The 20,537-nt window shown below is 42.4% G+C and overlaps 1 protein-coding gene across 1 annotated transcript; it reads right to left on the reverse strand.

Annotated features, from left to right (window-relative positions):
- Positions 1-4,912: 4,912 nt before the first annotated feature.
- Positions 4,913-17,356, reverse strand: LOC139756676 (uncharacterized). Its single transcript, XM_071676332.1, has 4 exons — positions 17,277-17,356; positions 14,439-14,614; positions 13,735-13,860; positions 4,913-5,619 (listed from the first exon to the last, which is right to left on the reverse strand). The coding sequence occupies exons 1-4, from the start codon at positions 17,353-17,355 to the stop codon at positions 5,572-5,574; spliced, it is 429 nt and encodes a 142-aa protein (XP_071532433.1). The 5' UTR covers position 17,356; the 3' UTR covers positions 4,913-5,571.
- Between the last annotated feature and the right edge of the window lie 3,181 nt (positions 17,357-20,537).

Raw genomic sequence — 20,537 nt, forward strand, 5'->3', positions numbered from 1 at the left:
TCAGGAGTGTCGGTGGTGTCTGCTACAGGAGGAAGGTCGGTATGTCATTCTTGGTCATACATCTGGGGTTTCTTTTTTCATTGCAACAAAGGATGTGTTGGCTTTGGTGCCATCTGGGACGCCTAAACCCTCGTCCTTCCAGCTGCACAGGAAATGTAGTCGTTTGCCTTAGCTGTGTAGCTCTGTTTTACCTTCAACCACTGAGGGTAATTACGTGAATAACTAGGATGATCTTCCTTACAGTTAACGCACTTGGCAGTCCTTGATGTGCATTCCTCTGCCTTGTGACCCTTTACCGCGCATTTACCACAACTAAGAAGAAGAGTAAGGCAGGGTGTCTCTAGCACTTAAAATAACGTAGGGGTTTTCGAATTTAAGGTCATACAGAGCAACATTCGTATCCCACTTGTCTGGTAGCCTTGCTCGTGTGAAGGTCATAACAACGGTGGTCGTATTCTCTCACTTGCTAACAAAACGTGTGATATGTCGGGTAAAAATAACAACCTCAGTTTCCAATCTCGCCACGATCTCATTATCCCTCCATGTACATGAGATTCTTGCAACAGACGACACCCTTGCAAGAGTTCATGTTAACATGCATGGTGGCAAGAACCTGGTAGGAAAGGAATTGAGTCATCTTTAGGAGGTCTTTCACCTGGGAAGCCGTCCTAACCTTTACCAAACTCAGTCACCAGCTTTTGCAGTTTCTCACCCGAATCAGCCACCAGCGCTGTATCATCAGCGAATAACAACTGACTCACTTCCCAAGCCCTCTCATCCACAACAGACTGCATACTTACCCCTCTTTCCAAAACTCTTGCATTCACCTCCCTAACAACCCCATCCATAAACAAATTAAACAACCATGGAGACATCACACACCCCTGCCGCAAACCTACGTTCACTAAAAGCCAGTCACTTTCCTCTTTTCACACCGTACACATGCCTTACATCCTCGATAAAAAACTTTTCACTGCTTCTAACAACTTGCATCCCACACCATATATTCTTAATACCTTCCACAGAGCATCTCTATTAACTCTATCATATGTCTTCTCCAGATCCATAAATGCTACATACAGATCCATTTGCTTTTCTAAGTATTTCTCACATACATTCTTCAAAGCAAACAGAAGTGGTAGAGGATGTGTGGATCAGGATCCACACATCCTCTACCACTTCTGAAACCACACTGCTCTTCCCCAATCTGATGCTCTGTACATGCCTTCACCCTTTCGATCAATACCCTCCCATATAATTTCCCAGGAATACTCAACAAACTTATACCTCTGTAATTTGAGCACTCACTCTTATCCCCTTTGCCTTTGTACAATGGCACTATGCAAGCATTCCTCCAATACTCAGGCACTTCACCATAAGTCATACATACATTGAGTAACCTTACCAACCAATCAACAATACAGTCACCACTCTTTTGATAAATTCCACTGCACTACCATCCAAACCCCCAGCCTTGCCGGCTTTCATCTTCCACAAAGCTTTTCCAACCTCTTCTCTGTTTACCAAATCATTCTCCTTAACCCTCTCGCTTTGCACACCACCTAGACCAAAACACCCTATATCTGTCACTCTATCATCAAACACATTCGTACAAATGCCTCTCTCTACTCTTTCACTAACAATCTTACTTCTTCATCCCACCACTCACCACCCTTTCTAATCTGCCCACCTCCCACGCTTCTTATGCCACAGGCATCTTTTGCACAAGCCATCAGTGCTTCCCTAAATATGTCCCATTCCACCCCCACTCCCCTTACGTCCTTTGCTCTCACCTTTTTCCATTTTGTACTCATTCTCTCTTGGTACTTCCTCACAGAAGTCTCCTTCCCAAGCTCACTTACTCTCACCACTCTCTTCACCACTAACATCCTCTCTTCTTTTCTGAAAACCTCTAAAATCTTCACCTTTGCGTCCACAGGATAATAATCAGACATCCCTCCAGTTGCACCTCTCAACACATTAACATCCAAAAGTCTCTCTTTCGCGCGCCTATCAATTAACACGTAGTCCAATAACGCTCTCTGGCCATCTCTCCTACTTACATACGTATACTTATGTATATCTCCAGTTTCACCTCTCAGCACATTAACATCCAAAAGTCTCTCTTTCGCGCGCCTATCAATTAACACGTAATCCAATAACGCTCTCTAGCCATCTCTCCTACTTACATACGTATACTTATGCATATGTCTCTTTCTAAACCAGGTATTCCCAATCACCAGTCCTTTTTCAGCACATAAATCTACAAGCTCTTCACCATTTCTATTTACAACACTGAACACCCCATGACACTAATTGTTCCCTCAACTGCCACATCACTCGCCTTTGCATTCAAATCACCCATCACTATAACCCGGTCTCGTGCATCCAAACTACTAACGCACTCACAATAACAATGATTGTCTACATCCTTTACAATGACATAGAACAACTGACGGTCAGGGCTCACACGTGATCAATGGCTTATCATAACGTTAAGTGTACAGTTCTACATCCTGGTTGTGAAAACCAGGAGCCAAGCTGCAGTATGACTTCTGGTAAGTAATGCTCAGAAGCAGTGAAATGGACGACAATGAGTCTTGGATTTATAGGCAGGGCTTTCAAATTTAAGTCAAAGGAAATAATCATCTCTATGTTCATTGCTTTGTCCCCATCTTGAGTATGGTGTTAATTTTTGGTCGTCTTACTTGAAAAATGACATAGAAAGAACTGAGAGAGTACATATGAGAACGACCATGATGATTCGCGGACTGAGAAACAAATCTTACAAGAATGAACAAAATGACCTAAAATTCACTAAACTTAGAAAAGAGATGGCGAAGAAGTGACCTATGTATTGAAAATTATCACCATTATGTTCAACAATGTCCTCCGCATTTCTGATCCACCGATCATAATTTGCACATGCGGGGGAGGGGGTTGTCATTTCATGTGTGGCGAGGTGACGACGAGAATGAATAAATGCAGACAGTATGAATTATGTACATATGTATATATGTATATGTCTGTGTGTGTATATATATATATATATATATATATATATATATATATATATATATATATATATATATACGCTGAGATGTATAGGTATGTATATGTGGGTGTGTGGACTTGTATGCATATACATGCGTATGTGGGTGGGTTTGGCCATTCTTTCGTCTGCTTCCTTGCGCTACCTTGCTAACGCGGGAGACAGCGACAAAGTATAATAAGATGAATATATGAATATATGAACATAGTGCATAGAAACGTGCACCTTCATAGAACATACAAACCTCTAGCAGCCAGGATCGAACCCGGGACCCATGCGCAAGAGGCGGGAACGCTATTCACAACTCCACAGCCCCATAAAGTTTATCCGGTTCTAAAGTATTATACTGTGTTAAATTGAGGGTTTACATATAAGGCGGTACGCAGAGTGAGGGAAAGGCCCCTCATCCGGGATAATGTCAAGTTCAGTATCACCATTTTCTCAATTTTCCTTTACAATTTTTCTCAAAGATGTTCGTACAAGCATTAGAACGAGTTCTGCTGTTCCCTCTGAGGTGCACAGTTGAAGTTTAAGGTCACCTGTATGAGGTAATATCGAAGGACAAAACAGAATCAGACCGTCCAGCGTGCGTTGTAATTTCCATACAGTAGGAAAATTTGATTGACTTTTCATTGATGAAAAGATTGACTATACTTATATGATAGTCACTGTCTACAGTGAGGGCTTTATGGTACGTTGATTAAAAAGGTTGGGGTAATTGAAAACGAAATGGCGAAGGAAAAAAATTTATCACACTCTTTTTCTCAGAAAGCAAATCATTAGATAAATATAACAAGATGATTACCATTGGTAAAAATGAAGTGGTAATCACTAATTCTGCTGATTCAACCACACCATTTCGATTTTGTTCAGTAATCATAAAATTCTTGCATTTCATCAGCATTGCTTAACAAACATAGACAGATATGGAGACTGTGAAGGGTCTGTTATTGGTCTGTTTTGGCTCTGTAGACCTTTTGAGCACGACGGTACAGCTGATGAGAACGGCGGTACGATCTCTGGGTGTCATAGTAAGACCTGTGACTCGACCATGAAGGGCCACGCCATCGTACCTAGTGATCATACCCACTTACTCAGGGGTCGTGCAGTTGTGCTCAAGCTCTGTACCATTGTGCTCAGAAGCTGTACCGTCGTGCTTAGAAGCTATACCGTCGTGCTCAGAAGCTATACTGTCGTACTTACACTCTGTACCGTCTAGCTCAAGGGCTGTACTGTCGTGCTCAGAAGCTGTACTGTCCTGCTCAAATGCTATACCGTCGTGCTCTAAAGCTGTACCATCTAGCTCGAGAGGCTAATGGTCCTGAGATATTCTGAACAGGGTCTTGTTCAACTACATTTGATGGTATGAAACTCTGAATCGAAAAGTCTTGCATCGCGATATAAGATGACTTAGACCGCTACATATGGTGATCATTGAATATCATTACTGATGATCTGCTGTTATAATGTAGATCATCTTAACCCGTTATATGAAGAGTAGTGAAACTTTGTAAAACTAACTACGTAATGACACTGAACCACAAGTTATGTGGACATGAGTTATTACGTTTGCGGTCTTGGCCTCTTATACTAATTGGTGGTTAGAGGTCTTGGCTTGCTGTGTTAGTGGTCAGTGGTCTTAGCCTGTTATATTAGTGATAAGTGGTCTTGGCCTAATGTATTAGTGGTCATGGCCAGTTATGTTAGTGGTTAGTGTTCTTGGCCTAATATTGTATTAATGGTCTTGGCCTGTTATGTTAGTGGTTAGTGGTCATGGCCAAATAATGTGCTAATGGTCTTGGCCTAATGTACTAGTGGTCTTGGCCTGCAATGTTAGTGGTTCGTGGTCTTGGAGTCTCGCTAGTGGTCCTAGCCAAAAGTTAGTTGTCTTGACCTATTATATTAGTGGTCTTGGCCTATCATGTAAGAGGTCTTGGCCTATTATGTTAGTGGTCTTTGCCTATTATGTTAATGGTCTTGGCCTATTATGTTAGAGGTTTTGGGCTATCATGTTAATGGTCTAAGCCTATCATGTTATTGGTCTTGGCCTATCATGTTAGTGATCTTGGCCTATCATGTTAATGGTCTTGGCCTATCATGTTAATGGTCTTGGCCTATCATGTTAGTTGTCTTGGCCTATTATGCTGGTGGGTAAGGCCGTTATCATGGTAGACTCACGCCATTATGTATGAAGTCTTGGTCGGTAGCGTGGGTCGTCTTGGCCAGTTAGGGTAGTCCTAAGTAGTTACGTCGGTTGTCAGAATGATGGTCGTAGCCCATTTCTACATTCTGGAGTACTGTGCACTTAACCGTAGTTTGGAATATTGAACACTTAAGCAGCTGGTTTAGAGTACTGAACACCTACGTAAGTGTACTAGTCTAGATTACTGAACACCAAAGTTACTGTGGTTTGGAGTACTGAACACTTTCATAGCTGTAGTTTAGAGTATTGAACACCTAAGTTGCTGTAGTCTGGGGTACTAAACACCTTCATAGCTGTAGGCTGGAGTAATGAACGCCTAAGAAGATAAACATCCAGTCATCACACAGCCAATAAACACCGATGCCTGCAAACAAACAGAGGTGGTAGAGAATGTTGACACAGTGGAAAACATAACGAAGGAATGGATGTGAGAAGAATGTTCAGTACCTGGGGTATGATGATGTATGACGGATAGAATGTTCAGTACCTGGGGTATGATGATGTATGACGGATAGAATGTTCAGTACCTGGGGTATGATGATGTATGACGGATAGAATGTTCAGTACCTAGGGTATGATGATGTCTGACGGATAGAATGTTCAGTACCTGGGGTATGATGATGTATGACGGATAGAATGTTCAGTACCTGGGGTATGATGTATGACGGATAGGATGTTCAGTACCTGGGGTATGATGATGTCTGACGGATAGAATGTTCAGTACCTGGGGTATGATGATGTATGACGGATAGAATGTTCAGTACCTGGGGTATGATGATGTATGACGGATAGAATGTTCAGTACCTGGGGTATGATGATGTATGACGGATAGAATGTTCAGTACCTGGGGTATGATGATGTATGACGGATAGAATGTTCAGTACCTGGGGTATGATGATGTATGACGGATAGAATGTTCAGTACCTGGGGTATGATGATGTATGACGGATAGAATGTTCAGTACCTGGGGAATGGTGGATGAACAATAGAATGTTTATATCACGGGGGAGTGATGTATGAGCGATTCAATACTTGGAGATTAGTAGATGATCGATAGAATACTGAGTACATCACAAATGTTAGATGACCGATAGAATGTTCAGTAACCGGAGAATGATTGATTGACAGGTAAAATATTATGTACCTGAGGAATGGTGAAATACCAATAAGATATTTAGTTCCTGAGAAATGGTGGCTGACCGATAAAATGTTCACCTCCTTGGAAATGTTGGATGACCTAGACAAGATTCCCTACCCAAATAATGATGGATGACTGATGGAACGTTTAGTCCCTGGTGGAATGGCAAATGACTGAGAGTATATTAAGTACCTGGGGAATACTGCATGACTCAATGAATGTCTAGTACCTGGGGAATGGTGGATGACAGAAAGAGTGATCAGAACTAGGGGAATGGTGGATATCCGATATAATGTTCATTATCTGGGAATGGTGGATCGAACTGTTCAGTACCTGGGAAATAATGGATGACCGATAAAATAGTCAGAACCTGGGAATGAAAGATGAATGATAGAGTACTCAGTAACTAGGAAATATAGAGTAACCCATAGAATATTCAATACCTGGGTAGTATAGAATGACCCATTTAATACCCGAGGAATGAAGGATGACCAATAGAATATTCAGTACCTGAGGAATGAAGGATGACCAATAGAATATTCAGTACCTGGAAAATGAAGGATGACCAATAGAATATTCAGTACCTGGGGAATGAAGGATGACCAATAGAATATTCAGTACCTGGGGAATGAAGGATGACCAATAGAATATTCAGTACCTGGGAATGAAGGATGACCGATATTATGTTCATTAACTGAGAAATGGTGGATGACCGATAAATGTTCAGTACCTGAGGATCAGCAGATGATCGATAGAATGTTCAGTACTTCGGAAATGGTAGATGTCTGATAGAATGTTCAGTTTAAGAATGGTGAGTGACCAACAGAATGTTCAGTAATCGAGAAATGATGGATAACCGATAGAATGTTCACTCATGGTGGATGACTGATAAAATGTTCAATACTTGGAGAATGATAGATGACCTCTCGAGTATTCAGTGACTGGGAAATGCTGGATGACAGATATGGAACCTTGGGAATGATGGATGACCGATAAAAAGTTCAGTTCCTGAAAAAATGGTGGATGATCGATGGAATGTTCAGTACCATGGAATGGTGGATGACCAAAAGATTTTCAATTCCTGAGAAATGGTGGATGACTGATAGAATGTTCAGTTCCTGGGGCATTGTGACCAGTACAATGTTCTGTACCTGAAGAATAGTAATGTCCTACATAATGTTCATATCCTGGGAATGGCAATGACCGATAGCACGTCTGTTACCTGGAGAATGGTGGATGACTGATACATTTTCAGTACGTAGGAAATGATGGATGACCCGTAGAATGCTCATAACTTTGGAAAGGTCGGATGACCAATAGAATTTCCGGTGTCTGGGGAATGGTGGATGACCAATTGATGTTTAGTTCGTGCTGATTGGTTGAAGTCATATAGAATATTCACTTCTTTGTAAATAGGCACTGGATGACTAATAGACTGGTCAGTACCTGAGGATGATGGATGACATACAGTATTTCCAACACCCGGAGAAGGGTGGATGACCGATAGAATATTGACTACCTGAGAGATGGTGGATGACCGATAGAATGTTGTGTACCTTATGAACATTATAGTGCGTTACCTAGGAAAGTGTGGATGTCCAATAGAAGGTTCAGTGACTGGATAATGGTGGATGACCGATATAGTATCCAGTGCCTGGGAGATGGTGGATGAAAGGAGAACACCTTGAGAGAGACTTTGGGAGAGGGCTAGCAGCTTCTTAAGAAAATACTCAAGCACCTTGGCTTGATAAAAGAATGTTCGTCTAACTCTAAATCTTCTTAAAGGATAATTAGCAAATGAAAATACTTATCTTGAGTTCAGATGATTTGTAAGAACTGTTGATATGTTATGTCATATGGATGACACGTTTCTTTCACGATGATCAGAGGTTTTATTTTGGGCCTTACAACTGTGAAGGTTCTGCATGAGATGTAGCAGGGATAAAGACGTTCAGATTGGGGTTGGGGTTGGGGTTCACTGCTGTCAAAGCCAAGATCTGTAGGATTAGTTATACCCACACTCTAGCTAACCCAGCCCTGGATATGATTGACCCAGCTCTGGCTAACCCAGCCATGGCTATAGTTGACCCAGCTCTGGCTAACCCAGCCATGGCTATAGTTGACCCAGCTCTGGTTAACCCACCTCTGGGTAGCCCAGCCCTGGCTATGGTTGACCCAGCTCTGGCTAACCCAGCCCTGGGTATGATTGACCAAGCTCTGGTTAACCCAGCCCTGGCTATAGTTGACCCAGCTCTGGTTAACCCACCTCTGGCTAGCCCAGCCCTGGCTATGGTTGATCCAGCTCTGGCTAGCCCAGCCCTGGCTATGGTTGATCCAGCTCTGGCTAACCCAGCCCTGGCTATAGTTGACCCAGCTCTGGCTAACCCACCTCTGGCTAACCCACCTCTGGCTAACCCAGCCCTGGCTATGGTTGACCGAGCTCTATCTAATCCACCTCTGGCTAACCCAGCTCTGACTAATCCAGCTCCGGCTAATGAGTTCAGTTTGGTGATGTGTGTCAATGTATGAACTTCCCTACTATGTCTATCATCCGAAGGACCAAGAATAAGATATTTCCTGGTGTGGCTGGTGATATTCATTCCTATCATCATATTTGTTTTACACTAATATTACTATTCACTCTATCTGGGGGGACTAATGTAATTATGTACGTGATAGAGAGGAGGTGGTTCACAGGGAGAGGTATCAGACTATACAGCTATAATCTACAGAAAGATATAGATAGTGGGGGACCAATGTAAACTAAGGTAACAATGTCATCATTGAAGACTTATTTTGAAAGTTACCATGGAAGAGAAATTAGATGTCACAGCGGGGAAATTCAGAGAAGATATTAGAAAATATGTAACGAATTACTTTTGTTGTATTAAAACGGTGGATAAGTGGAGTAAGCTTAGCAATATAGAAGCTCAAAATATGCGTATCTGGGTGTGTGTGTGTGTGTGTGTGTGTGTGTGTGTGTGTGTGTTGTGTGTGTGTGTGTGTGTGTGTGTGTGTGTGTGTGTGTGTGTGTGTGTGTGTGTATTTCTTTCATGGTGACGACGCCAGTCACGGACAAAAGTCCATATCAAGGCCGGGCCTTAATTAAGATATAGAGAGAATTATGAAAATGAGAAAGAAAGACAAGGGAAAGTATTTACGAATTTCTGAGGAGGTGAAAAACCTGTCTTAAATGTGCCAGATAATATAATGAGAAAGGCATGAGAAAGTAGAGACTTCCAAAGCTTTGAGATGTAGGGAAAGAAGCAGGTATCAAAACGGCCCACCCTTGAGTTGCCGATGGCCACTCGTAATCATACGATGCAGCAGCTTGCCGAGTATTGCGTGGTCTAGCTAGTGGTGGGGCACACATGCAATCAGCTTTCTGGAGCATAAACCAAACAAATACCTGCAGAAGAGGGAAAGTGAACCAACGTTGCGTCATAGGGCGAGAGTTCCAAGTCTGGAAGTTAGCTTGGGACAGTTTATAAGTTAAACCGCTTTTAACTCAATTCTGTCAAGGAAGGATACAGAGCTAGAACCACTCCAGATGTGAGGGCAGTCACCAAACAAGAGTGAATGAGTTTTTTGCAAAAACGGAGTAACTGTCCAGAACCAAAGAATTTTCGACATCTAAACAGGACTCCCAGTTTCTTAGAGGCCAACGTACCTATGCCCGTAATGTAGGGTTTCCAAGAATAACTGGATGTTACAGTAATACCAAGTATGTTCATCGAGTCAGAAGGTTTGGATATGTCGAGAGCAACTACTCATGACTCCTCAAAAATCTTTCAGATATGAAAACCAGACATTAGTAAGACAGGAAAGAATATCACCAGTGGATCTCGCCTCACGAAAACCATAATGGTCATCAGAGATAAAACTGTGATTTTCGAGGTGTCACAGGATATGGAAGTTGAGGATGGATTCAAAGATTTTAGTAATGGCAGATGGCAAAGCAAGAGGACGATAGTTAGAGGGGTCAGCGCGGTCACCCTTCTTAGGGATGGGATGTATCAATGCGTGCTTCCAAGAAGGAGAAGTTTTGATTTTAAAACACTCTCTCAGGACACGAGGATGGATGCCATCAGGACCATAAGCCTTGCTTGCGTCTTGAGAAACAAGCACTTTTCGGACAGTCTGAAAAGAGGTTTCGGGAAGGGGCATAGGATTGATAAGAAGAGCATCAGGGTGTGAAGTAATGTTAGATTCATCCAAGGTGGAGTTAGAGGAGGAACAGGAATCGAAGAGAGTTGCTTTGTCTACAGGAGACACAGTTATAGTACCGTCAGAACGGAAAAGTGGAGGAGAGGAATAGCGAGAGAAGTTGTTAGAGATACCCTTAGCTAAAGTCCTGAAAGACCTATCAGTTGATGACGAGGAAAGGTTATCACACTTTCTTTGAATAAAGGAACACTTTGCCTCACGGATAACGTGCTTACAGTCATCACGGGCGGTGATGAATGCTGAATAGGACTTAGAGGAAGGAGGGTTTTTCCAAGCTGGATACGCTTGATCCCTTTCCTCAATGGCCTCAGAACAGGCACAGTTGAATCATGGATTGAACGCAAAGGACGTCTTGGGGGAAGAGGGGATAAATGATCCCGTTCCTGCAAGAATAACCTCTGCTTTGAGTTCAGCGCAGATAGAAGCATCACCACATAAGAGAAAGTAATCAACACAAGAAAAGTCAGAAAAGAGAGTACATGAGTTATTCTAGTCAGCTTTGTTGAAGTGCCAGTATTTACACTTAGAAGGGGCTGCTGGAGTGGGAGCTGCCGTTATAAGAGTGTAATCAGATGAGCCAACTAGGGGCGTGATTGTGTACTTACAGAGGGATGGACGAGAAGTGAACTGATCCAGAACATTACTATAGTGGTCACAGCAGTCAGGAATATGGACAAGATGAGAGATGATATGCTCTACATCATTGAGAATGGAGAACGTGAAGGCTTCAATCCCTCCACCATCCGTATGGAAGGAATTCAACCATTTCCGAGGTAGAGGATCTCGGCTTGCGGGAGCTTAGATAGTCGAAGAAAGACAAAATTTGTAGCATTAGGAGAGCAATAAGCGAAACACTGGAAAAGAGTGCTAGTAAGGAGACAGACTTTGAGCCACATAACTTCGAAGTTCGGGGACTCAAGGTCCTTGAGCCGTGTAACAGGCGCAATGATGTTGGAATAAGCACAAACACCATCTCTAAATTGGAATCTTGAGTAAAAGTAAGAATGATGATATGATACACATATATAACGTGAAGAAACAGGGGCAACACGGGTGTAAAACTCTCTCCCTATAACATCAAAATAGTAATTACACACACACACACACACACACACACACACACACACACACACACACCCACACACAAACAAACACACACACACACACACACACACACACACACACACACACACACACACACTCAGAGAGAGAGAGAGAGAGAGAGAGAGAGAGAGAGAGAGAGAGAGAGAGAGAGAGAGAGAGAGAGAGAGAGAGAGAGAGAGAGAGAGAGAAGAGAGAGTAAGCAGTGAGACTATCGCTTAACAGAGATGATAAAGTACTGATAATGGAAGATTTCAATTATCAAGAGAGAGACTGGGGAGTAAGGGTTCTTATGGTGATTGGGAGTCATGGAGACTCAAGTTCTTAGAACGTATACAAAGATATTTCCTATAACAGTTTGTAGGCGAGCATGCTGGGAGGGAGTAATACATTATCACTGTTAGATCTTAACTTCACACATACTGGCATGGATATTGAGGATATCATATGCGATACATCGACTGGAAAAAGCAGTCATGTAGTGCTCAAGTTCTGACTGTGTAGTCAGTTAGAAAGTTCAGGGACGTGAAGGAAAGCGAAACATAAAGAAGAGTTATGGTTGTGAAAACTACGCGAACCTTAACAGTTTCTTTGGTAACATGGATTAGAAAATGGAGTTCATTCGCCAGGAACCGGAGCATTGTGGTGAGAAGTTCCGTGAAGTCAACAGTGGCGTGGAAACATGAATACCTCAAGCCTCAAATACTGAGAAGGTGGTAAGGCAAGAGAAGGAACTGGCAAAATAACATGTCAAAAAGCAAAGGAACTTCTAGATATGCAGTGACGAAAACATAATCGGCACTCCAGCCAGCCGGCAATTACGAGGTTTGAAAGAACAAGGAACGCTCATTATGGACGGCAGGATGGGAGGAAAAAAGGAGGAACAGAGAAACTCTTGCATGAATGTTGTGGACGAGGCAGGAGAGAAATCCCAAACTTTTCCATAAACTCATCGGGAATCAGTTGTCAGATATAGAGGAGCTACTCAAGCTAAGGGAAGAATAGTTGGGGATGATGTAAGGATATATGAAGAACTCGATAAAGATTTCAAATGTGTTTTCACAGTGGAAGACACTGTACCCTTAACAGCAGTGGGATGGAATGGGGAGGAGGTTTCAGAAAACGTTGAGATAATTAGAAAAGACAACAGCAGAATACATAATGGTCGTGACCAATAAAAGGCTCATGCTACAGATGAAATCTTACCAAATGTATTAAGATGTGCGCAGATACGCATGATAAACTTCCTAACATAATGTTTAGGATGTCGCTGGAGAGAGGCAGAGTACTAAGGGATTGGGGAAGGCTGAATATCATATCTAACTATAAGAAAGGAGACAACAGGGAAAGGGGCGTTAAACAACAGACAAGTGTTACTGACGAGTGTGTTTGTAACGCTCTTGAAGAGATAATCAGGAAAGAAATGGATCAATTACTATAGCGGAAAAATTACCTAAGTGAGAAACATTACGATTTTAGGGAAAGGAGGTCAAGGTTAACAAAAATCATAGATTTCTGTGAGAGAGTGAGCTCTGTCTTAGACGTAAGTGGAAGTCTGGGTGTATTGTTTGTATCTGGACTGCCGGAAGGCATGGTAAGCTGAGTAAGAAGCTTGATCACCTACCTTGCCTACCTTGCAAGAGAGAAGACTAATGGTTGACCAGATTACATCCTTTTAGGTTTAAAAGAATATCGATGACGTGGTCAGCGAACAGTTCTTCGATATATGTAGGGGTACAGCAACCAGAGGGCATAACGTGAAATTAAGCAAGAAACTTGTTGAAAAAAAAGATGCAGATGAATACTTTTATACTACAAGAGTAGTGGCTGAATGGAACTGAATGACTGAGGACATGGTTAATGCAGCCAGTATAAATATATCCAAGAAGCTGAAAGGCAGTAGAGAATGACCAAGAAATAAGGCCCCACGAGTGTTTAACTCCTTCCCCGGTACAGTACAAATAGGTAATTACACACACACACACACACACACACACACACACACACACACACCTGCAGGCCGGGGTCGCAGACAATGAAGCGCTGGACTAGGTCCTTCAGGAGGTGTGGCTCTTGACGAAGGTATCGACGCAGGAAAGCCAGCAACAAGTCCGCCCTCACCGTCCCGTCTGTCTTGTACTGCGGGCAAGACGGAGCATCTCACTCATCACACATAATATCTCAGAACTCAAGCAAAAATGAGGCACATATGAGTGAGGTCAATAAAGATCATAACGATCCCAAAATTGTACTCAGAGCAAAATGCTGCTGGGATACTTCTGGGATTTCCTGAACTCTCAAAGTTTAGGGGAAAAAAAGCAGTTGAAAATGGATGTGATAAACCAAAACGAAGATGAGACTGAGAGAAAACATTTGTAAAATACTCTATATCGTAGACGTTATGTACTTTAGATAACTTATACAGAGCCTACGAAACCATAGTCATTATATTCTAGTCACCTGCCATCCCCCTCCCCCTTCCCCAAAAACAAGCTTACGAAAGATAAAAAGTCGTTAAGTCATCATATCATAATCTTATGAAAAAATAAATGCTATTTGAAAAGTTACCTTGAGCAATATACGTTACCATTCTACTTATATCGTAGAACATCCAAGTAATATAGTTGCTGAGACGAAGTGAATAGCTGTTACCATCTTCCTAAAGTGGGAGTGTGTGTGCTGGTAATTACAGTGGTATAGTGTGGAGCAGGACCTACTTCTCCCATCCTGATGTGGGCACACAGGGTAGCTCGGGCCGGGTTGGGATACATGGCTTCGCACTCCTGAAGAACCGGGAGGACCTGTGTGTTGTAGTCAGCGTTCTCAAGCACTGCTTTCTTGCACTGAGCAACGCGTCGCTTGCACTCCGCCACCTTACACCGCTTCCCCAGACCTGGTGTAGTGAAGACACTGTAGCCTGGTCATTGTGTAGTTGCTATAGTGAATGAAACGAGAATGATATACAGTGTAGTGAACATCGCGACTCCAGGGGATATAGAGAAATTATAATGTTAAATGAAGCCAGTGAGGCAAGTGATGATGATTAGCATATTTACTGAGGTCCGTCATTAAGTAGTGATCCTTAATAAACGACGAATAGCCACAATGACTAGAAACTAATAATCATTTTGATATAATGAATGAAGTAGAGTCACACTGACCAGAAACTAATGATTATTTTGATATAAGGAATGAAGTAGAGTCACATTGACCAGAAACTAATAATCATTTTGATATAATGAATGAAGTAGAGTCACACTGACCAGAAACTAATGATTATCTTAATATGATGAATGAGGAAGAGTCACATTGACCAGAAACTAATAATCATTTTGATATAATGAATGAAGTAGAGTCACACTGACCAGAAACTAATGATTATTTTGATATAAGGAATGAAGTAGAGTCACATTGACCAGAAACTAATAATCATTTTGGTATAATGAATGAGGAAGAGTCACATTGACCAGAAACTAATGATTATTTCAATATGATAAATGAGGAAGAGTCACATTGACCAGAAACTAACGATTATTTCAATATGATAAATGAGGAAGAGTCACATTGACCAGAAACTAACGATTATTTCAATATGATAAATGAGGAAGAGTCACATTGACCAGAAACTGATAATCATTTTGATATAATGAATGAGGTAGAGTCACACTGACCAGAAACTAATGATTATTTTGATATAATGAATGAAGTAGAGTCACACTGACCAGAAACTAATGATTATTTTGACATAATGAATGAAGTAGAGTCACACTGACCAGAAACTAATGATTATTTTGATATAATGAATGAGGAAGAGTCACATTGACCAGAAACTAATAATCATTTCGATATAATGAATGAAGTAGAGTCACACTGACCAGAAACTAATGATTATTTCAATATAATGAATGAGGAAGAGTCACATTGACCAGATACTAATAAACATCTTAATATAATGAATGAGGTAGAGTCACATTGACCAGATACTAATAAACATCTTAATATAATGAATGAGGAAGAGTCACATTGACCAGATACTAATAAACATCTTAATATAATGAATGAGGAAGAGTCACATTGACCAGATACTAAAAAAACATCTTAATATAATGAATGAGGAAGAGTCACATTGACCGAAAAATAATAAACATCTTAATATAATGAATGAGGTAGAGTCACATTGACCAGATACTAATATCGTCCCACTAAATTAAGACCATAAGTTTGCAGGTTAGAGAGATTGGATATGATACTTATCACAAACACTACTGGTATAAAATGACCTGCGCAGAGCACAGGTTAATACCAATATCAACTTTAATTCATTGTTATCGAAAGTGCTGCTGAAATCCCCGATAATCACTGTACATATAATGAACCATCCAAATTTTTGTCGTATACAGCAACAACATAGGACTGTATATGTGGTATATGTACATTCATCATGTTCTTCCTGTTCTCATCTGTATAGACAACGAGCCTCAAATGCTAAAGATTGTCAAAAAAAAATTATACATAAAGCACTAGAACCACCCCACTGGTGTGTGTGTGTGTGTGTGTGTGTGTGTGTGTATGTGTGTGTGTGTGTGTGTTTGTGGGGGAGAGATGAAGGGGGGGGTTGCCATCAACCTTATGTATGAATCTAAAAGGCCATAATCACTAATACCCCATGAAGAAATGTGTTCTTCAATACTGACCCTTAATGATATCTCCAGCTGTAGCGTCTTATAGATCAAAAATCTGTGGAATGCACCGCTTGTGACTAATGCAGTGCACACGGTGCAGTCACTTCTGTCTCCACAGCTTTTGAGATAATGGCAGAAAGACGTTATCATTTTAATAACGGTTTCTGTTGTAGAAAAGCCTGCCCAACAAAAGAGGTTCCGGTAGTTTCTATGAGTAAATATCTGTTGATGTATGAACCATCTCACCCATATGTGCCAAGAAGGGATCATTCATAAGACAACCAGTAAACGAAGACCGTGTTCACACCCTGACGGGGACATAGTTATCCATATCAGATAACGCGTTTTCTGTGATTAAAATGATCTTCCGTCGCCTCACAAGCCACCACAGAGGCCTGGACCAGCCCGTCAGCCCACAGATAATGAGGTTCCCCTCTAAATCAGTACAAAACACCTTTTCCATATACATAAGTCTGTGGTATGTACTAGCACATGAAACCGATCAAAGACATTTAGAACAGAAACCTGATCATTTGAGCACAGATCTCACTAACTACAGAAAACGTGGTCTGAAATGGACAAGGTATGTCCAGTTAGGGTGGCGTAACGGTCCTCATTCTGTTGTTATCATTCGTATAGTCCCTGGGCTTGAACCACAGGGAACATATTGGTGAGGTGGTTCATACTGAGTTCATGCGTTCGGACATGCTACAGATCTGAATGTTAATGTATATACAATTATCGATCGATACAACTTGTCATAATCTCTATGATCCTTTGCTACTGCTGTGCAAAATACACAGGAAAAGGTAAGACTGAAGATGAGATAGTGGACGACGGTGTGTTGTTGATCAATAATGTGTCAATACTCACGGCTGAAGAAGTCTTCCCCTAGGGGATGGATGGCAGCAGCAGCGCCTACCACCAACACAAGGATGACAGGAATCTTCATGGCCAACCTGCAGGGAAGAAGTGAAACGCGTCTTCTTTTTTCTGTATGATTATGTAGGATCACACACACACACACACACACACACACACACACACACACCTTATCTTGTAAGAATAAAACATGTTGATATCCTAATATTGCCCAGAGCAACGCCCTTGATATGATCAAAATTAGGCTTGTCAATCACTTGTCACTCTCCAGTGTCGAATAATTTATTTAATCATTCATCATAACGCAGTGTTATATCATGCTAGCTTCTCAACAACCGATCTCTCCCTGACCATGTTGCTGTATCATACTAACATTGATGAACCTATGTCACTTGCTTTCAGCGAGTAAGTATTACTGTATCATTCTTCAACATCAGGAATGATATAGGTATAAGTAGAGAGGCTGGAGGTCAAGTTTATCTTTAGTTTTGTCTTTATAATGAAAAGTGAAAGAATGTATGTCGTTGGTGATGGATGCATGACATTCATCTTCATTCTACCTTAAGACTTTCCTATGAACATTTCCCTCAGGCTTGTCAATCCTGCGAAGTAATTTTTCTACGTGTTTTCCTGCCAGTGTGTTGCCGGAGAGGGTGGAGGGTCGGGAGGGAGCCTTTGTTTTGCTATCCTTTTCTTCTACTACTTACAAGGATACCTGGGTACCTGTTCTTTTTTTTCTTTTCTCTCTGAATATTAAGGCCAGGCCACCTCGCTTGGTTCTTGGGTCTGTTTGGTCTGTCTCTCTCTCTCTCTCTCTCTCTCTCTCTCTCTCTCTCTCTCTCTCTCTCTCTCTCTCTCTCTCTCTCTCTCTCACACACACACACGTACCCGAGTCATATGACAGGACTGATGGTAATGTGACATTTGCGGTCAAGTCTCTGGTCTCGGTGCCCATTACCTGGCTCGTACCCGGCTATGTATTCACTGACCTGGCTTCCCTGACTCAACCATTCGGCTTCGTATACGTTAACCTGGCTTACATGACTCAACACCAGGTTTTGCATACACTGACCTGGCTTGCCTGACTCACTACTGGGCTTCGTATACACTGACCTGGCTTACCTAATCACTACTAGGCTTCGTATACACTGACCTGGCTTGCCTGACTCGCTTCTGGGCTTCGTATACACTGACCTGGCTTACCTACCTCACCACTGGGCTTCGTATACACTGACCTGGCTTACCTGACTCACTACTGGGCTTCGTATACACTGACCTGGCTTACCTGACTCACTACTGGGCTTCGTATACACTGACCTGGCTTACCTGACTCTCTACTGGGCTTCGTATACACAGACCTGGCTTACCTGACTCACTACTGGACTTCGTATACACTGACCTGGCCTACCTGACTCATTACTGGGCTTCGTATACACTGACCTGGCTTACCAGACTCACTACTGGACTTCGTATACACTGACCTGACCTACCTGACTCATTACTGGGATTCGTATACACTGACTTGGCTTACTTGACTCACTACTGGGCTTCGTATACACTGATTTAGTTTACCTGACTCACTACTAAGCTTCGCATACACTGACCTGGCTTACCTGACTCACTAATGGGCTTCGTATACACTGACCTGGCTTACCTGACTTACTGCTGGGCTTCGTGCATACTGACCTGACTTACCTAACTCACTACTGGACTTCATATACACTGACCTGGCTTGCCTGACTCACTACTGGGCTTCGTATACACTGACTTGGCTTACCTGACTCACTACTGGGCTTCGTATACAATGATTTAGTTTACCTGACTCACTACTAAGCTTCGCATACACTGACCTGGCTTACCTGACTCACTAATGGGCTTCGCATACACTGACCTGGCTTACCTGACTCACTAATGGGCTTCGTATACATTGACCTGGCTTACCTGACTCACTAATGGACTTCGTATACACTGACCTGGCTTATCTGACTCACTACTGGGCTTCGCACACTTGGCTTACCTGACTCACTACTGGGCTTCGTATACATTGACCTGGCTTAACTGAGAACGCTCACTAAAACCATCGTGAAGGAAGATTGCAGGAGCAGCGGCGTAAAATCAGTTTCTTAGATCAAAAACTATGAGCATTCGTTTCTCGGTATGAGCATTTCTTTCTCGCCATGAGCACTTGTTTCTCGCTATGAACATTTGCTTCTCATCATGAGCATTTGTTTCTTATCATGAGCATCTTACAATCTTATTTTCTTATTCTTATATTCATTATCACCAAACACACTGCTTGCACTGGTCTACAATACTAATATCATATACTTGCATAAGTATTCTGCTTCACCTACGATAGCTTTACATATGCACTATACCCGACTCATTATCACCCTATATGTGCCACAGTAAAGCTTACCCTACACTATCTATCGATATATCGATATATCTGTCGATATACTTAATTGTCAATACATTTATCAGTAAGAACCTTGAAATGTAGTGCATATACTTACGTCACGATCCTCCGCTATGGTTCGCTTATCGTTCACTTGGATGCACTTATACGTGACGGAGTTACTGGTGATTACAGAGGGAGACTGTCTCCCTGGATGCACGGGGATCTGCCCGAAGTGGTGGCGCTGGCTGCACTCTCTGCTTGAGAGAAGGGGTAACTTCACCCGCCCCACACCATGTCGGGTGAAGATGCTGCAGCTGTTTAGTGTGTGTGTGAGAGGGGGGAGCGGATGTGCTGTGTGGGAGAGGGAGGGAGAGGATGTGGTGTGTGAGGGAGGCAAAGAGGGAGTTGTGTGAGGGGGAGGGAAGGATAGGATGTGGTATGTGGGGGAAGGATGGAGGGAGTTTTGTGTGTTTGGTTAGGGGGGGAGAGGATGTGGGGTGTGGAAGAGGGAAGGAGGGATATAAATGTAGGGAAGGAGGGAAAGGATATCGTGTATAGAAGAGAGAGGGAAGTAAGAAGAGGATGTTATGTGCGAGGGATGGAGGGAAAAGATGTTGTTTAGGGGGAAGGGAGGGAGGGAGAGGATGTGGTGTGGTCGGGAGGGAGGGAGTTGTGTGTTGGCGAAGGAGGGAGGGAGCTTTGTGGGAGGGGTGAGATGCAGGCAGGCAAGGAGAGGGGGTGGTGTGTGGTAGGGAGGATGTGGTGTGGTGTTGTGTAGTATGGTGTGGTGTGATGTGGTGTTGTTTAGTATGGCATGATTGAGGTGTGTTGTTGTGTGGTGTAGCAATTTG

Source organism: Panulirus ornatus, chromosome 23, assembly GCF_036320965.1.
Source record: "Panulirus ornatus isolate Po-2019 chromosome 23, ASM3632096v1, whole genome shotgun sequence".
NCBI lineage: Eukaryota > Metazoa > Arthropoda > Malacostraca > Decapoda > Palinuridae > Panulirus > Panulirus ornatus.